Source organism: Mustela nigripes, chromosome 3 (genome assembly GCF_022355385.1).
Source record: "Mustela nigripes isolate SB6536 chromosome 3, MUSNIG.SB6536, whole genome shotgun sequence".
Classification (NCBI taxonomy): Eukaryota; Metazoa; Chordata; class Mammalia; order Carnivora; family Mustelidae; genus Mustela; species Mustela nigripes.
In genome coordinates this window covers 63,875,623-63,894,362 of record NC_081559.1, presented here as the reverse complement: position 1 = coordinate 63,894,362, position 18,740 = coordinate 63,875,623, and the positions used below count along the sequence as shown (strand labels likewise).

The 18,740-nt window shown below is 42.4% G+C and overlaps 1 protein-coding gene across 2 annotated transcripts in view; it reads left to right on the top strand.

Moving 5' to 3' along the window:
* Window positions 1–18,740, top strand: part of STK39 (serine/threonine kinase 39) — a 299,252-nt gene that overhangs the window by 94,889 nt on the left and 185,623 nt on the right. For both annotated transcript variants that reach the window (XM_059394116.1, XM_059394115.1), the window contains exons 6-8: window positions 8,357–8,466; window positions 8,707–8,808; window positions 10,874–11,007. In XM_059394116.1, coding sequence (XP_059250099.1) covers window positions 8,357–8,466; window positions 8,707–8,808; window positions 10,874–11,007 — 346 coding nt within the window. The remainder of the gene's footprint in view (window positions 1–8,356; window positions 8,467–8,706; window positions 8,809–10,873; window positions 11,008–18,740) is intronic.

Here is an 18,740-nt window from a genome sequence, read left to right as displayed (position 1 = left end):
AACAGGCTGGGGCATGGGCAGTACGAGAGCCTTGTACGGTGGTTCTCCTATATAGGCAAAGGATTTCCATGCAAGAGCTTGCACTGTACGCACCTTGGATCTTATGGGCCAGGATTAGGGCAGACCCTCAGATCCTTCATGGGTAAGAGGAACCAAATACCACGATGGGCTTAGAGCACAATTAATCCCCTGAGTCCTGGCAAACAAAATCAGGATTCTGGCAGAGAAGAATGGATGGTTGTGGATGTTGGGTAGATAGCCAACAAGGACTGTTATTGAGAATCTACTATATACGTTTTGAGATCCCCATTTTATAGCTTGTGAAACCGTTGCTGGGAGCAGTTAAGTAAATGAGGAGGGAGTGTAGTTGGGATCACCAACAGGCCTGTTTGATTCCAGAGTGCCTCCTTGGGGTGGAAATGGTGCTCCTTGGTACTCACTGTGTCCTTCTTTGATGCTACTTCTCTTCCTCTTAGTTTCAGGGATTATTGGTGGGAGACTCGCTGGAAATGGTCAGGACCTCAGAGGACGCCTCTGAGTAGGGGCCTTGTATCCCACGCCAAGTGTGTCACCATTTGGCCTCTAAAGAATTTGGTTCCATTCATGGTGCTCTGAAACACCACTATCAGAATAGTGAGACAACTACTCCTGTGAGCAGGGTGGTGTTATTTCAGGAAGGGGACAAGCCCAGGGAGTGTTGGCAGCTACCGTCCGGGGTCTTGCCCCATCTTCACCTGGCCCTCTGGGATCCGGGCCCTGCTTCTTGCTCTGGGTTAGCTGTGTTCTGCTGAGCATGGCACAGGTACCCAGAGGGGCGTTGGACTGGAGGCATCCCCTCAGCCACCCCCAAGTCAGCGCTGCCTGAGTTTGCAAGGGTTCTCAGCAGCCCCGAGGGGACCACCCTCCCCAGTTCCACTCAGTTCTGGCTCTCAGTGCCCGGAGAGCTGATGGCACTCTGAAGATGGCAGGGCTCCTGGAGAGGGAAAAGTCATTCCTATTTGATTTATAAACAAAAATGCAACAAACAGAAAAGCTGGTGGAAAGGCATGTAAACGTACATTAAAAAATTGAAATTGAGAAACAGCGATTTGGTCAGTTAGGCTAAAAACATTCTGCCAGAGCACGTGACCACTGGAGAGGCATCACAGTTGGATGTGACCACGTGGGCAGCCCAATGACTTCCACAGACCGGATGGACTGCGGTGGCATTCTCCAGTTGCCTTGTCCAGGAGAGATTGTGACCCGAGAGGGCTGCGGTCAGACCTGGACTCAAGGAAGATGAATCTGGATGGAATACGCAGGATTGCAGTTGGAAGAGGGGTGCTTTTGATTCTGTAACTGCTAAAGCCTTTCCTGACCTGGTCAGTATAGTTTCCTTCCCTTGACCAAGAAAGCCAGCGGGGAAAGTCTGTCTAGGAGTTGCCAGCAAGCTGAGGACCACGCCTTTGGTTCTGAGGACCGGAGGCTGGACACATTAATGTCTTTCTTCCATTCTTGCTGTTGAAGCCATGTAATGTTGTCATTTAAATCAATATCCCATGTTCCCACCTTAGCTCTCACCAGAAGGCCAGGGTTGTGTCTAAATCAAAGTTCTAGAAGCCCCCTGGTGTCTAAACCCACAGGGTTAAAGTTTTCTTTTTGTTTTTGGTTTTTTTTTTTTTTTAATATGTTCTGTACTTTATTTTTTTAGATCTTATTTATTTGTTTGACAGAGAGAGACAATGAGAGAGGGAACACAAACGGGGAGTGGGAGTCGGAGAAGGAGAGGGAGAAGCAGGCTTCCTGGGGAGCAGGGAGCCCGATGCGGGGCTCCATCCCAGGACCCTGGGATCATGACCTGAGCCAAAGGCAGACACTTAAAGACGGAGCCAACCAGGCACCCCGGGCTAGGGGTTACTAGGGGAACATCCTGAGCTTCTGAAACTGTAAGTAGGGTGCTCTACCGCTGGCACTCCTTTTATAAAAGCAACATAGTAAGAACTCAGTACAGTGTTTAAAACAAAACAACTTTCTGTAGTCTACTCTGTTAAGAAAATACTTGCTTCTGTTTTATACCCACAGTTATATAGTTGGCATTATTGAAATCATAGCACTTCTTTACATGCTTCTTTATTCATCCAACATTGGTGGCATGGCGTTTTAAGGAAACCTGTGGGACTCAGGAAGTCTGGATGTCCAGCTGGCAGCCCTGAAAATGTTCCTGGGTGTTTGGAAGCACACTTCAATTTTGTCTGTAAAGTCTTAAGAGTCTCTTGTGAGAAAATAAATAAATGAAAAAACAAAACAAAACAAAACAAACCCTGGTAGTCCACCCAAATTGTGAAGGGATTGTTTTGATGATGTAAATATGACATTTCGGTTTAACCAGGGAACCTCCAACAAGCTTCTCTGTGTTGGGTAATCACAACTTGAGCCTGACTGAGGGAAGAGCTCAGGAGTTGTGGAGTCTTAACCCCATTATTCATCTTGCGTGTCCTTTTCAGTACGGAAAAATACACTGAATTTTCTCAAAATGGACACCAGGGCTAACTGGCTGACTCCTCTGTGAAGGGCTGTGGGTTTTCTCCAGACCCTTGATAACTTGCTATGTGGTCTTTGGCAAGACATTTAATCTTTTTTAATTCCTTCCTCTTCTTCAACTCCAATAGCCACTAAATCATCGTATTTTCCTAAGAGCTTGTCTAATCTTTTCCATTTCCAGAGTCTCTCTAAAGATACAGGCTCTGTTGATTTAGCTCCTGAACATCACTGTGTGAGTCCTTTTCCAAAATTTCCTCTTTGGCTAGAACGAGGTAGTTGGGCGGCCGAGGGGGTCAGGCTCAGCTTCCTTTCCCTGGTTCTTAGATTCTGTGGCTGGGCTCCTCCACAGTCTTGCTGCTTCCCTGCTTTTCTAGACCGTGGCCACTGGGGAAAAGAGATGGGTTCAAGCAAGGACCTGCCAGAGGGTCCCTGCTCCCCAGGACCCCCAGCCAGATGTTGGCAGGTCCGAAGGGATCTGATCTGTTGTAGCCTGTTTTGAATAGGTTTTAGGAAGCTCCGAGCCATCACATGTTGATTCCATTATTCTCTAGTCAAGTGTTGAATTAACCTGAGCTGGTTTCTCATCTGCAACTCGGGTCCCTCCTCCTAGGTGTGAGGAGCTGCTGTGGATTTGGGGGCAGGTTAAGGTTAGGGCTGCAGTGCCACTCCCAGGTTTTACGGAAGTCAAGTTCCAGACCAGGTTTTGCCCTTCGTTAGCAAGCAAACCCCTAAAGAGTTCTCATGCTTTGTTCTGTAGGCTCAAGGAAGTTTCTGCTCTCTGCCCATCTAGATGAGTGGAAAAGTCACTTAAAGCAGACTTGCCAAAATTCCAGATGCAATTTTCTGGTACATGTGCACTTGGCTTCTAGAATCGAACTAGACCTAGGACTGGGGAGGGATTTAGCTTACTTCTGGGTTTGGCTGGATTCTTTCTATTCGCACAAGAGCGGCGAGTTCAGGTAAATATTTTAGCTGTTCTCTGTGCACTGACTACTTTTTTCTGAGAAGGGCCTGTTTCTCACATGCCTCACGCCTGCCAACAGGTGACTGGCATTATTATCCTCCAATAATAGCCCCTTTGGGGCCTTCACCTGGCTCATACTTATTTATACTTAGAGATAATAGAAATACTGTGAGCATGAGCAGCTGCATCCGGCATATCAAATGCGACCAGAACGTTCTGGCGCTGGGTGCTCTGGGTCAGAATGCCAGTTGAGCACTTAGGTCTCACAAATATAATATTGCATATGGTGTGTGTTACAGTATAGGTGACTTTTAGGCCTGATAGCAGCTTGGGAGATTGGTTTGCAGGCTAAACCGGGGAGGCGTCATTGCTTTATTTTGCCTTTCCTTTTTTTTTTGTAAGCGAATTTGTTGCCAACAACAATAGAAAGGAGAGGTTTTACGTAAAGATCTTGATATTTGCTTGCTTGCTCTGGGAAAGTGGGGACCTAGGCCGTGCCAGACCCTATTCCTCTACGGTGACTTTCTTTTCCAGTGGAATAGCAGGGACCTGCACTGAGAAGGGGCTCCTGAGGAGGGAGGGCCTAGCGCCCCCTGTGCCGATATTAAGTCTCAAGAGCCCTTTAATGGTTCAGACTGTGCTGATTCTTTTCAAGACTGTCCCTCCTTTATTGCTGCCTGGCCTCTGGAGGTATTTGAGGGTTTGACCCCAGCAGCTGTCATACCCTTTTTCTTCTTGGCTCCACACTTGTGCTTTGCTGAGGCTGTTTCTCTGTCTGGAATGCTGTGTCCTTTGAGGCTTGCCTCTCCAGGTCTTAACCTCTTCTCCAAGGCCAGGTCTGAGGCCCCAGTCGGGGGTGGAACCTGTCATGACTGTTACTGCCCTTGCTCCTCTGTCTACACAGCACAATGTCGCTCTGTTCGTTGTTTCCTGGCCTCCGTCTCCTTGCTGGTCAACACTTAAAGGTCAGGAAACCTATCTTTCTCATAATTTGTAAAAATGTTTATGGTTATCCTCTCACTGCAGTTCAGAGGCAGAGATTAGGAGCTTATGGATCTACCTCACATTTATCGGAAAGCAGATTTACACATGGTGAAAAGAAGCAGGAAGGTGTTATCAATATGAACGTCATATGAAGATAAGCAGAATCTGAGAAAGCTGGTCAGGAAACAGAGGCCAAGAAGACCCGGTTGAAGGTTTGGTAGCCTCACATGGCTGGGGAGCGTCATGGCCTCAGCCTGATCCATGGGGACACTGGGTGCAGCATGTGAGACTGTCCATACAGGTGGCTGTACTGCAAACCTCCAGATCTGTCCTGGGGCCTGGCATTCATGTGCCTACAAGTAAGACCATTCTCAAGGTGACTTAATCACACACCACAAATGAGGCAGTGGTGTTGGGTGCACATCAGTCTAACTGTACCTCAACACAAAGGTGACTGTGAAAAAGCCCCACAGTGCCCAGACTCGGAATGCCAGAGGTGCTTCTGTTCTTCATAGGGGTGTGCTAATGTCCTCTGCAGCCCGCATCGCTCTCCGTGGAGGGAACAGCGTCCCTGGGCCACCACAGAGCCTCAGGGGCACAGGCAGACTGTGAGGGACGGTGGCGGTGGCGGGGGTGGGGGGAGTGCTGGGGTAAGGAGGGCAGGCCTGGTGATGGAGCTGGGGAAGAAACAGTGAGTCCTTCAGCAGGGGGAGGCTCCAGGTCTAGATTTGAGAGTAGGGACCGCTGAGGAGGGAGAGGAAAAAAGGGAAGTCAGGTTTACGGGTTGTCCTGAGGGATTTTTGACTCTATCCTGGGGAGGAGGAGGCCTTGAAGGCCGTTTGAGGGGGAGGTCAGGTGTGTGACCGAGGAAGGCCTGGTGGCCAGGGCATGGTCCTGGAGAAAGCCAGAGGAGGGTGGGGGTTTTGGAGGCTGCTGCAAAGTGGCTGGATTCAAAGATGTGAGGGAGCCTTTCAGCTCTTAGGCTGACAGGGTTCTTTCTGGTTTGAGATGCAGTTATTCCTGGACGCAGGAAGATGGCCGGCTAACTCTGTGTGGAGCCTTTGATTCCGTGTGGCCAGAGAAACATTCATGGTTTCTGACCCAAGTGTATCTGGTTGCACTCCCTTCGCCGTATAGACGTCCCTCTTAGGAAACAAGGACTCTTTTCAGTGGCTATGTCCCCATACCCTCTCCCCATTCTCACTTACGCATGCTGTCTTGACAGAATAGGGCAGTTTTCCTTTTTACACAGGTACCCTATGTACTTTGGTCAAAGTGTTGTCTCAGTACATATAAATCTTTCTGGATACACATTGGCAATCCATAAGAGCCAACTGTGTATTTACTCTGGATTCATAAGGGTGAGTACATGTTAGGATTGGCGTTTTCTGCTTCTGGAATTTTTATTCTGAGCTTTAAAGACATTTAACCATCTGTTTATGACTTTAAAGTGAGTGTTCTAAGTGGAGGCTAGGAATAAATATGTGAATCTTGCAGGATATATTGAAGGGGTATTGTCCATAATAAATGGCAACTCTACATCTTTTTTTTTTTTTTTTTTTCAGCTGTTTTTGCAGCTTTAAAAAGGGTCTAATGTAATCCTATGGTATTTTTAAGGAATTAAAGTATTTGATGTTAACTATGGATTTTTATCTGGGTTATATCTTTTAGGAGAGATTGGGGTATAGAATTTTAACTGCTTTTATAAAAAAATCCCTTTTTCCTTAGAGCAACTTCTACCCATATTCTTAACTATTTACAGATGTTATGTACTTAGTATTATCTTGTTACAAAAAAAATTTTTTTTAAAGATTTTATTTATTTGAGAAAGAGAAGAGGAAGCACAGGCATGCATGTGCCTGAGTAAGGGGCAGAGGAAGAGAAGCGGGTTCTCCACTGAGCAGAGAGCCCTATGTGGGGCTCGATCCCTGAACCCCAGGATTGTGATCAGAGAGCCTAAAAGCAGACTTCACTGACTGAGCCACCCATGGACCCTCGTTACAAAATTATTTTACTAGAAATGGAATGTTGACTTCATTGTTGACATTTTCAGAAATACAAATTAAGTTGAAATTAATATTTTTCAAAGCCGATTGTACTGTCTTTTCCTCTAGCCAAATATAGTAGATGCTTACAAAAAATTTAATTCACGTAGCTCTTTTGTAAGAACATGAATTTTATTTGCTCCTACCCACAGGAGATTGGTTTACTGGTTCTAGAGATTTCTTTTCACAAGCCTTCATTTTTCTGACCGAAATATAAGAATTCAGAGTTTTAGAATTTGGCACATATGTGCAAATTAAATTATATAGCACTTTCAAAATATGCTTTAGCTCAGTATCATCATGAGAGGAGCAGTTGGAACAAAGACTCCATTTGTCAATTTTTATTCCTTTTACTTGTACTTGAAATCCTGCTGGGAGTTGAGTAAATTTAAATGTAAATAAAACGAAACAGTCAACATATTTCAACTCAGGGAACTGGTTACAGTGTTACCACATAACTTAATATTGAAGACCTAAAGCAAATGCTAATACATTTTGACCTTGGTTTGTGCTTGATGTTGTTCTTTGGTAATTGCTGTCATCCTGGCAAGTCATCAAAGGGAACCAGCAAGGGAGGAATATAGGAGAGCAATTTGAAGGGGCTCAGGCTAGTCTGCTGCAGCAATTAGAGGCATTGACAACCTTTTTTAATTACCATTTACCCAATTACTATTGAGCTGTCCTTGAGTTGGCTCTTGCTGGGAGGTCTGTTCTAGCCCTAAGTGGTTGGTACCTTAACTTATTAACTGATTTTAACTTTTAATAAAAATCTACACAGAAACACGTGCATTAATAATCACTGGGTATTTCTTCTCTGTGGTCACAAAAGAACATCATTTTTGCCTAAATACACATGGGCCTGTGTATACGGTATGCCTAATTCGTCCTCCTGCCAAAAGAGTTTCTCATATGTAATGGATGTCAAGAAGAGTATTATTTCATTCTACAAACCATTGTACCTATACCTATGAAAATTATCCAGAAAGCAAATATTGAGAAAAAAACCAAAACCAAAAACCAGTCTTTGCTGACTGAGCTTTTCCTTTGTGTTGATTGCTACATATGTACAAACCTGGACACGTTGGCTTGATGTACTTGGGTTCATGGATTTACTGTTACGATTTTGCCTAAGTTGTCAGCACCCTTTAAGCAATGCCATGGAAATGTGGAAAATGAATGTTATTTATCCTTTATTGAAATCTTTTTATTGAATTATAATTAACATACAGTGTTGTGTTAGTTTCAGGTGTACAATATAATGATTTGGCAATTCTCTACATTACTGAGTGCTCATCACCATAAATGTAGTCTTAATCCCTTCTATTTCACCCTTCCCCAAGCCACCTTTAAAAAAAAAAAAATCCATTCCCCAAACATTGACGATTAAATTAAAGATGCTGGAAAAATGATAATAAAAGAAACACATTAAAAAGAAACCGCATCACATACTGGTTTTACTGCTTCCAGTGCTATTCTTAGAAATGATTTGTTGAAATGACTCTAAAAGCTATGATCCTTTCTATTTAGGGCTCTGAGAACACATTTTTATTTTATTGTTATAATCCCTTGTGGTTAGTTAGGACTTTTGATACTTTTTGGTCCAAAATATAATTTGATACGATAAGTTTCTGGACTGGTGAGCTTGCTGACCCATCACCCGTGATGGCGTTCTCTAAAGTGTAGGATGGCTGGTGGCGGAACTGCCTTGGTGTGACCCAGAGAGGGCTCCATGGTGTTTGGAACAATTCATCATCACTGGACAGGAAAAGAGAGGTGTATAAAGTCAGAATGTGTAAGCAATAACTTCTTATATCAAATAAGGGTGACTTTTTTTTTCTTTTAGATTTTGGGGTAAGTGCATTCCTAGCAACAGGAGGTGATGTTACCCGGAATAAAGTAAGAAAAACATTTGTTGGTACTCCATGTTGGATGGCCCCTGAAGTCATGGAACAGGTAAAAAAAAAAAAAAAAAAAGGAAGCCTTGTATCATTAAATATATTAACATTTCACTCAAATCAGTCATTTTACTAGAATGCCCCTTTCAACTAAGATTTAGCTCTCAACTGCTGGACCTTATCAAAATAATATCAAAGTTGTGCATCCCTGCCGTAGATCTCCAGCATAATATGGACTTCCTGGGGGGGAATGACAGGCCTACTGTATAATTGTGTTTTTTCCTCTTTCTGTTCTTAGGTGAGAGGCTATGACTTCAAGGCTGACATGTGGAGTTTTGGAATAACTGCCATTGAATTAGCAACAGGAGCAGCACCTTATCACAAATACCCTCCTATGAAAGTAATTACTATTGGGAATCATATGTCGGGCTTGAAATAGGATTTAACGGAATCTGTTCTGTAATTCTCTTAAACATAGTCATTTTTCTCTTAGACCTGAGGAGAATTAATGGAGGAACACAGCCAAGTTTAAATGTTGTCTGATGTGGACAGAATAGGACAAAAGTGGTAGAGCTCCCGGCTTAGAAGCTCGCTGTACATTCTTAGCAGAGATCTGTCTGAGGACTGCGATCACTTTGGGCGGTAGAGAACTGGGACAAATGCTGGTCACTACTCTTTTGATAGCTAAAGACCCCTGACCCCCAAGGAAGATCTAAAATTGGATTATATTGATGTTGCCTTTGCAGATGGATTCTCCCATTTTTTTTTTTAAATGATCTGTAACATTTCACCCCCGTGTTCACTGTGTCATGTTGGTGACTCATCTGAAATAAGGGAGCCCAGTGTTTTTAGGCAATAACCTATATTTGGGTGGTGTTTTCCGATCTTTGTAATTCTTTGAACTGCCCTATGTTATTATTTCACTTATTCTGAGATGGGGGTAGCAGGGCTGATGGACCCAATTAGATTTTGTTTGGGGGCTGAAATAGTGGCTAGAAATGATGGAGGTATTTTAGAGAATACAGTCTTTGTTTGTTTCACCATTTTCCTAGGAAAATACTGGAAAAATTTAGGAGGGTTAAGAAAAACCCAAGGATAAACAAAGTTCAATAATTTCACTGATTAAAAAGTTAATATGTTCTTATGAGAAAATTTGGAAGTCCAAATAAGAATCAAGAAGAAAATAAATCATTCATAATCTCATTAACCACAGACAATCCCTGTTAAGATCTTAGCAGAGTTTAGTACATTGCTCTTTTCTCTCTGTATTTATGTACATATTTTTAACATTCTTAAGATTAGGGTGTGTGTGTGTGTATATATACCTCCTTTTATTAGCAGAGAATTCAAAGTTGAGGTGTAAACAGTTGAACTGCCCTTGCAGAGAAAAAACACAAACAACTTGGAAGATTATTGCTTCCATCCAGTTTTTCTGCATTATTTTTTCTTATTTCTTGATTTCTTCCTTTCCCGACCCCTGCTTGTTTCCCACCCGAATCCAAAGTCCCAGTGCTAACTAACCCCAGCCTGACGTCCTGTGGGGCTCCACTGGGACTTCACAGCTCGCCCACTTTCTTCTGTTTGCTGTTATCCTCCACAAACCATGAACTGTCACTTTAGTCCTTCATCTCTTCACACATCTGAAAGTGTTTGAAAGGAGTCCTGGCATGTATCACATTTGCATCAATTAAGGCCATTTTATGCATTAATGAGGTTTATTTCTTTTATAGGTCAATAGTTTACTACAAGTTCTACTCTTTTTTCTTAAACAAGTAATTTTGATGTGAATGAATGGAATTTTTACCCTTTTTTGATTTGAAGCTATATTTTTATGTCATTTTGTCCCCTTCTGGAAGAAGTAGCGTGGCCATTTGGCTCTGGTTATGGTTTTTAGTAACTCGTATTCTGGCTAGCTTTCAGCAGCCTTTAAGCAATATTCTGTAGGTTTGCTCATTGAAAAAAGGAAATCATGTGTTACCTTCTGGGATGCTGTGGCTTTATTTTTAGGGTTGGCAGCATGTCAGCAGAAGCCTTGAGTACGGGCGGTTCCTTACTTATGAATGACCTGTACACATGACCGTTCATGGCTGCTCTGGGCCTCCCTCTACCCCACTTTCCCAGCCTGAGCCCCAGCCTTCACGAAGCCTGTGCTGGAGCTACGTGCTCCTCGAGGCTGTCTGAAAGCCAGTTCCCAAAAGTTCTGTCCCGGCCACTCTGGGGACATTTTTCTTCACCCACAGAACAGATTTTGTAAGTTCTGTCAATGGAATAACAAAAAAGGTGAAAGGGCCCATGAACAGATTTGCGAAAGGAAATGAGGACTTTCAGTACACACTTTCTGGAAGGTTAGAACCACAGAAGAGCTCCTCATCCAAGATGGCGTCTTATGTGTTGGTGAAATGTGAAGACACGACTGTAGCAGCGGCTGTACTGACATTCTGTCTTTGTGTTTGTTTCTGCTGCAGGTGTTAATGCTGACTTTGCAAAATGACCCACCCACTTTAGAAACAGGAGTAGAGGATAAGGAAATGATGAAAAAATACGGCAAGTCCTTTAGGAAATTACTTTCACTGTGTCTTCAGAAAGACCCTTCGAAAAGGTACGTCAAACCTGGCGGATGAGTTAATGACCTGGTTTGAAACACAACAAAGCTTTGATTGTGGCCGGGAAAAGGCTGTGTGAGGACACCCGAAAGGTACTTCTAGTCCAGGGAAAATCCTGCTCTGGCCCCTGGCTTCCAACCTGTTCGTGGAGGACGGGGTGGGGTGGAGTGGGAGAGGAGTGAGGAGGAGGGAGAGGCAGAGGAAAATTTTGAGTGCTAATGAGATTCACTGTGTTTGTTAGGTGTGGGCTCTGTCATCAAAGGAAATGAAGTAAAACAGAAATCAGAAGACATTGGCAGCAGTGCACTCAGAAGCTGAGCTAATGTTCTGCACTGTGTAGGTTGAGCTGACCTCTCAGGGCTTGAATATCCTGCTAGCTCCAGTCTAAACCAGGCAGAGCTATTGAATTTTGCATGAGCTTCCTCTTCGTTGCAGAACAAGTTGTGCTGTTTGAAAGATTATCAGTAAAGAAGATTAAGAATTTTGCATTAGAAACATTAATCATATAAACAGAAGCAAATGGTTTGAAATTAACGTGCCTGTTTCCTCTTTATTCTTGGGTTATTGCCCTGCTTTGTAGCGTGCGTGTCTGTTTTTGGAGCGTGTTTCTTTTTTCTTAATATCTGTGACTTTGAAATACCCCAGCTAGTGATAATGTAGCCCCGTGTCTTGTATCGCTTAAAGAACAACGTTAATGACGTGAGCCACACAGGCTTTGCCTGAGTAGAGTCCCTTTGTGGAGTTGGTTGCGTGGTGAAGCCCTAGTGTACCATCAGCGTAGACCACAGACCTGGGGAGTCACTGGCCACCTTACCCACCCAAGGGTTTGATTTGATACTTGTATTTGAAGACACAAAACACTGACTTCTTTCCTGAAGCTTTCCTTTTCAGGGAAGGACCTGATTTTGGAGGGATTCTGGTCTTCTTAAATGCTTTATGAAACTTAAGTCTTTTCTTTTTACACCGTAATCTGCTGTTTCAGTGGGCGGCCCTTCTCTAGATTAAACAGAGTTTTCATTATTTTAACCCATTCATTGTAGCTGCTCGCTTCATCCCCTTACAGTTTACTGAGTTTGCCTTGAATCTTCTCTAAATCAGTCAACCTTCCTTGTGGGGCTAGGTTGAAAGACTGCTGTCAAGCATCTTTATTTATTTATTTATTGTTTATTGTAAAAGGGATCATCGTTTTGTCACACCATCAGGCTGTTTCTGCTTAAACATCTTATTGGATTTTTAGGGCTTGTTTTTCTTCTGAAGTTATACTGAGCTTTCATTGAGGTTACTTCTTCACACCTCTATTGGGTGAAGATGCTCTTGGGTTCTCATTTTGTCCTGCAACACTTGCTTGTCTTACCTTTGTAGCTGGTGTCGTCTCCAAACATAAATTTTTGGCATCACCAAGGAAATAGTTCCATCCTCCAGAGCCCGTTGAGAGAGGTACCTGTCTTCCCAGTTAGCTCTGGGTTGTGTCTGATGGTCTCTGGGATTTTCAAACTAGTTGAGATCCCACGTAGTGGTGATGATGTATAATGTCACTCATTTCTAGCCCTTCTGGAAAAACTGTGGGGCAAATTGCTGGTGTACTAATGATAGGACAATAGATCTCTTTAGGAATTTGTAAATCAGTCAGAATAAACTAGATTATCATACATTGTATTTAATAAATTGTCCTTATTTCTTAATAATTTTGAAAGTCTTTCCAGGAGTTATTTGTTATATGCGCTTGAATGTCAGGTTCCTACCACTCCACCCCTCCAAAAAAATTCTTGAAAAGAGTCGTGCACCATATATTTGAATTCTTAAAAATTCTTCCCCTCAGAGTGCTCTCTTAGTAACTTGTTGATTTACAAAGTATTACTAGTTTAAGGACTTCTTTCAGATATTTTCATTATAACATAATCTAATCTCACTATTGCACAATTGTCTTCTATAACAAACAGAGAGTATTAGTGGTGCAAATTCTTGGGACTATTTTTTAAAAAATTGAAGTGTAATTACCATACAGTGTTATATTAGTTTCAGGTGTACAATCTACAGCTATTTCACCCACCCCGATGAACCTCCCCTCTGGTAACCACCAGTTTATTCTCTATATTTAAGAGTGTGTTTTGTTTGTTTGTTTTGTTTCTTAAATTCCACTTACGAGTGAAATCATATGGTATTTGTCATTCTCTGTCTGGCTTTTTTCACTTAGCATTATATCCTCTAGGTCCATCCACATTGTTGCAAATGGCATAATCGCATTCCTTTTTATGACTGAGTATATTCCATTGTATATACGTCCCGCATCTTCTTTCTCCATTCATCTGTCAGTGGACACTTGAGTTGCTTCCCCATCTTGGCTATTGTAAATAATGCTACAATAAAAATAGGGGTGTTCATCTGTCTTTTTGGATTAGTATTTTCCTTAGGTACATACCTGGTAGTGGAATTACTGGATCATATGGTAATTCTCTTTTTCAATTTTGAGGATCTTCCACACTGTTTTCCACTGTGGCTGCACCAATTTGGATTCCCACTAACAGAGCACGAGGGTTCCTTTCTCTCCACATCCTCTTCCACATTTGTTTCTTATATTTGTGGCTAGCCATTCTGACAGGTGTAAGGTGATACTTCTTTGTGTGTGTGTTTTTTTTTCAATTAAATTAAATTTATATTTTTAAGTAAACTGTCCCCCAGCGTGGGGCTTGAACTCACAATCCTGAGAACAAGGGTCACATGTTCTACTGATTGAGCCAGCCAGGCATCTCTTTCATTGTGGTTTTGATTTGCGTTTCTATGATGATGAGTGATGTTGAGCATCTTTTCATGTGTCTGTTGGCCACTTGTATGTCTTCTTTTGAGGCAAAAAAAAAATTCATGAAATATGAGAATGAAAAAAAAACTATTGAATTTTTTAATATAGCATCCAGTTTCAAAATATGTATTCATTACTAAATAAGTGAACATTTAATTGCTACACAAATCTGAAAGAAACCGTGAATATTTCCTGTCTTCTCTGTCTTTGCTTCTGTTGTCCAAAGGTTCTTTCTCTGCCTCTGTCCCCCTTCCACCCTCTTTTAATCCGTACTTGAAAGGTCCCATCTTCTTAGGGTTAGATAAATCAGAGTGAGATTCCTAGCTCTACTATATCATTGTCTACATGACTTAGTTTCCTTATCTGTAAAATGGGCCTAATAACACCTGCTTCATAGGATTGTCATGAGGATAGAATACAATCACACACTTAAAGAGATAGCACTGCGGCGCCTGGGTGACACGGTCAGTTGAGTGTCTGGCTTTTGGTTTTGGCTTAGATCATGATCTCAGTGTGGTGGGATTGAGCCCCATGTAGGGTTCTGTGCTCAGCGGGGTGTCTGCTTGAAATACTCTTTCTCCCTCTCCTATTGCCCCCACCCTTCATTGCATGTGCCCTCTCTCTCTCTTCCTCTCTCCCTAAAAATAAATAAACAAATCTTTAAAAAAAAGAAATTGGGGTTGTCATTCACTATTTGCCTTTTTTCTTCCTGGCTGAGTGGCATTATTACAACCCTTAGTTTTCCTATAGTATGTTGAGGATATATCTCTTAAAGCACTTACCACATTATGTGCATTTATGGACTTACACATCTAATTTCCTCATAAGTTTGTAACTTTTCTAGAAGGAGAACCTGTGTCTTTCATCTTTATGTCTTTCTATCCACAGTCTGTATTACATAGTTGATATTTCTTGAGCAGCTGGAGACAGTGGGGAGCTTGCAATTTGGCAATGACTTAGACTCATTGAAGAATGTTTCAGAAACAAACAATTTGACTGGGTTGAGGAGCAAATGCAAGATTTTTGATAATTTTTTTTTTTTTTTTGCATGTTGATCATCTACTTGCAATCTGAAAGCAGTTGACAGGTACCCAAACCCTGGTCTAGCTGAGGACCTTTTTAGCAACAAATAGAAACATAGGTGAACAGTGACCAGGACAGATTCAGTCCCCTGCTGGAGCCCTCAGACTGCCTGAGAAGGAGCTCTGTTTTCAATCAACCTGAGAGCTCGTGGCACTTTCCTAAGAAAAGAGAGCTGGGATGTTGGCGCTGTTTGGCTCATCCAAATCTGTGCTCTGCTTTGAAATAGACTAAGAGGTGCTTATATTTGGATAGCAGAACATTTTGCTATTTCTTAAGAAATGAGCCTTAATCCTATAGATTTTGTACTTCATGTGGATGGCAACTGTAAAAGGAACCAGCATTTTCTTCAAGCAACAGGAAGGTGCATATCATGTAGATAAATTCATTAGCAGTGAATAAAACTTGATATTACTTTTGGGGGGAGGGGAGGGTGAGAGATACAGCTCTGTCTGAGGTCAGTGAGATTTTTAGAAATTATAATGCAAATTGTTAAAACTACTTAAACTGTATCATGTTCATCCTGAATCCTTTGAAAATTATTTTAAGTCTCAGAGGACTTTGGTTCATCCATATGTATTAACTGGATCCTTTAAGAGATTTTCTTCTGAGAACGTTGGTACTGGCAGACTCCTGCATTGTTTTCAAGGATTTAAAATGGAATCATCATTCATAGCCTGTACATTATTTGGGTTGTTGGTGCATAGCATTTTAGCTTTTCTTGTACAACAGTGTCTGTATTTAGGTTATGTGGCATTATTTGAAAATTGTTAGCAGCCATGTCAGATGTAGCTATGCTTGCAGGATTCTTTGTCTTATGTGGTACTCAGTTAAGAGGCCGGCAGCATTGATGGTTCCGTATTAACCGCATACTGGTAGTTGCTATAGCATAAAGCTAAAACAAACAAGCAAGCGACCAAACACAAAAACCCTAAAGTCCATTGGGCTGCACGCACCTCACCTTCTCTCATACCTTCTGTCATTTTCTTCCTCCCTCGTTTTCCCCATTCTTTCCAGTTCCGCTTTCCCATGCTTTCTTAGGGAGATTGCTCGGTGCTTGTATGATTCTGCCTCCAAAGCTGCAGACACTTGAGGTCATTTGAGTGCACAGAGGATCTGCTGTTAAGTTCTTCTCTGTATAGAGTAGACCTGTTATTTTGTATGAACTGTATGGCCTATTAACATAAATGTTGAGCCTATACAAGAAGGAATGTGTCTCCTTTAAACCATTTCTCATTTCTTATGTGAAGTTGAATGTTTGTCTTTATTGATGAAGGCTAAGAATGGAGAGTTTCTTTTTATTCTCTGCAGCATGCTTTTCTTTACAGTTTTGGTCACCATAGAAATGACCTTGCTGGGCAAGGGAAGGTATTTTCTCAGCCCTGTATCTTGAGGTATGTCTGGCATTTCCCAGCCTCCTCTCTGGGTTGGTCCTACACCTGACCCTTAGTGTGTGGAAGGAGGAGGCAGGGTACAGAGGAGTGAGGGAAGCATGGCGCTCTTTACTTTAGGACCTCCACTGTGCACGACTTAACCCCCCCCCCACCTTTTTTCTCATTAGTATGAATCTAATTTTTATTATATCATTCTCCTGTTCGTTACTACCTTGAACAGATGCTTAGAATTTGGTGTTGACTAGATTTGGCTCTAGGAGTTGTGGTCCTGTGTCCCGAGTGTCTGGTAGCATCAGTTCTACCCCATTGATTATGGTATGGAAATTGAGATATAGCCGTTTTCTGGTCTGTGTTGGGCAATGGGGACATAAAAACGAATCCTGTGTGGTCTCTGTCTTGAAAGGGTTTATAACCTACTGGGTTCAGGGTGGAAAGACATAGGAACAGATAATTACAGAATAGGATTGTGGGTAGATTGGTTGTGTGAGCACTGAGTGGGGAACAATGAATTCTCCTTATAGAAGCTGAGCAAAGTATCTCTGAAGATGATGACATTTAAATTGGTTCTTGACTGATGAGCAAAGGCTGTGCTAGTCAGTTACAAAAATCTTTGAAGAAAAGCAGCGCGTGCTTTGTCATGAAGGAGCACAAGAAGGACGAGCGAACCTGTGTAGCTGGAGGATAGAGTTCACGAGAGGCACGATGAAAAATGAGGAGGGGGGAGCGAGCCAGCATCTCTCTGGCTACTGAAATCTGTTAGGATGGATAAGAATTGGGTTTGTACAGAAGCCAGCTCTGGAGCAAGGTGGGTGGTGGGTTAGAAGGAAGAAGAGAGACATAACAGAGAGACTGACTGGGGCCATGCTGTTGTAACTGTATTGACCAAAGGCCGTGAGGGTTTCGACTGAATCAGTTACCATGATTGAGTCCCTCAATCATCTTGATTTTCTAAGGTTCCCTTTCACTTAAAAAAGTTAGATCTACGTTATTTTGTGTGCCTCTTGGTTTTTAAAATTTTGTTTCATGTTACGAGGTGCCAAACATGTTATAACGCCAAGTCTCGCTCAGTACAGTGTGGAATGGTTGTCCTGCGTGTTTTCTCTGTGGCCATCCCCTTCGCCTGGAGCTCCATTCCAGTGTTGGAACGTTCCCAGGTGCCTCTTACAGCCTAACCGCACACGCTAACTTGTATATGCTGGATTCCAAGTTGCTGGAGGTAGCGTCAGTGTCTGCCGTATTCACTGCGGTATGCTAGCCCTAGCATCGTGCCTGGCAAAGACTGGATGCTTACTAAATATTTACAGAGGGAGTGAAGGATGAATTTGGAGTAGCTGGAGGCCAGAGTCCTTGCCGATGATCAGTACGAGTATACATTAAAATAACAACCAAAGTTAAATCGTGTGAAGTAGCAGCAGCATTTTTTAGTTTTCGTGTGCCTGTTTAACGAGGTACGAATTCTTGAATTCGAACAAGCTCAGTGAGAGGAGATGATGGCACACAAAATGTAACTGACTCATGGCCCACCTGTTGTTTAGACCTTTATTTACTCAAGGCAATTAACAATTAACAGCTGTTTATTGCAACGGATGAGGTGACTCCGGGTTGTCAGGTACCTCTAAGCAGTGTTCCACTTGAAGCTGAGGGAAAGAGCAGTAACAATTTAAATAGAAAAGTTCTTTGCATAGAAATACAGTTTATGAACCCTGTAGACTTACGCAGTTTCGACGGCCATGCCTCTTAAAGATGTTTCCTAATTCTTCTGTATGCTTGGCTTCAGTCCCTGGACATTTTTTAAAAAAAAAGATTTTATTTATTTATTTGACAGACAGAGATCACAAGTAGGCAGAGAGGCAGGCAGAGAGAGGGGGGGGACGTAGGGTCTCCACTGAGCAGAGAGCCCAGTGCAGGGCTCGATCCCAGGACCCTGAGATCATGACCTAAGCTGAAGGTAGAGGCTTAACCTGCTGAGCCACCCAGGCGCCCCATCTCTGGACACGTTTTAATGGACCTTCCTGATTCCCAAGCAGGGCTTTCCAATCTTTCCAAGTCTGAGGACTCCTTTTAAACTTGCACTCCTCTCAACAAAATACTGTCTGCACCTCTGGTGAATATCCCCGGAGAGAACACTTCCTGATAGTCAGTAATGTTTCCCTTTCGCCTCCCCAATTTTTTTTTTTATGAAAAATTTTAAATACATGAACGCATGGAAAAAATAATACTGCCTTTACTTCTATAGCGTCACCTAGACGCAATAGTTACGAACATTTTCCATATCTGCTGTGTCTGTTTATCTACCTCTTATTTGCTGAACAATCTGAAAGTGTGTGACAGACTTAATACTTCAGTTTGCGTTCTCTGCAAACAAAAACGTGTTCCTATATAACCACAATACTTTTCCACACCTAAGAAAGTAAATAGTAATTGCCTGAAATTGCCTTAATATGTGGCATATTCACGT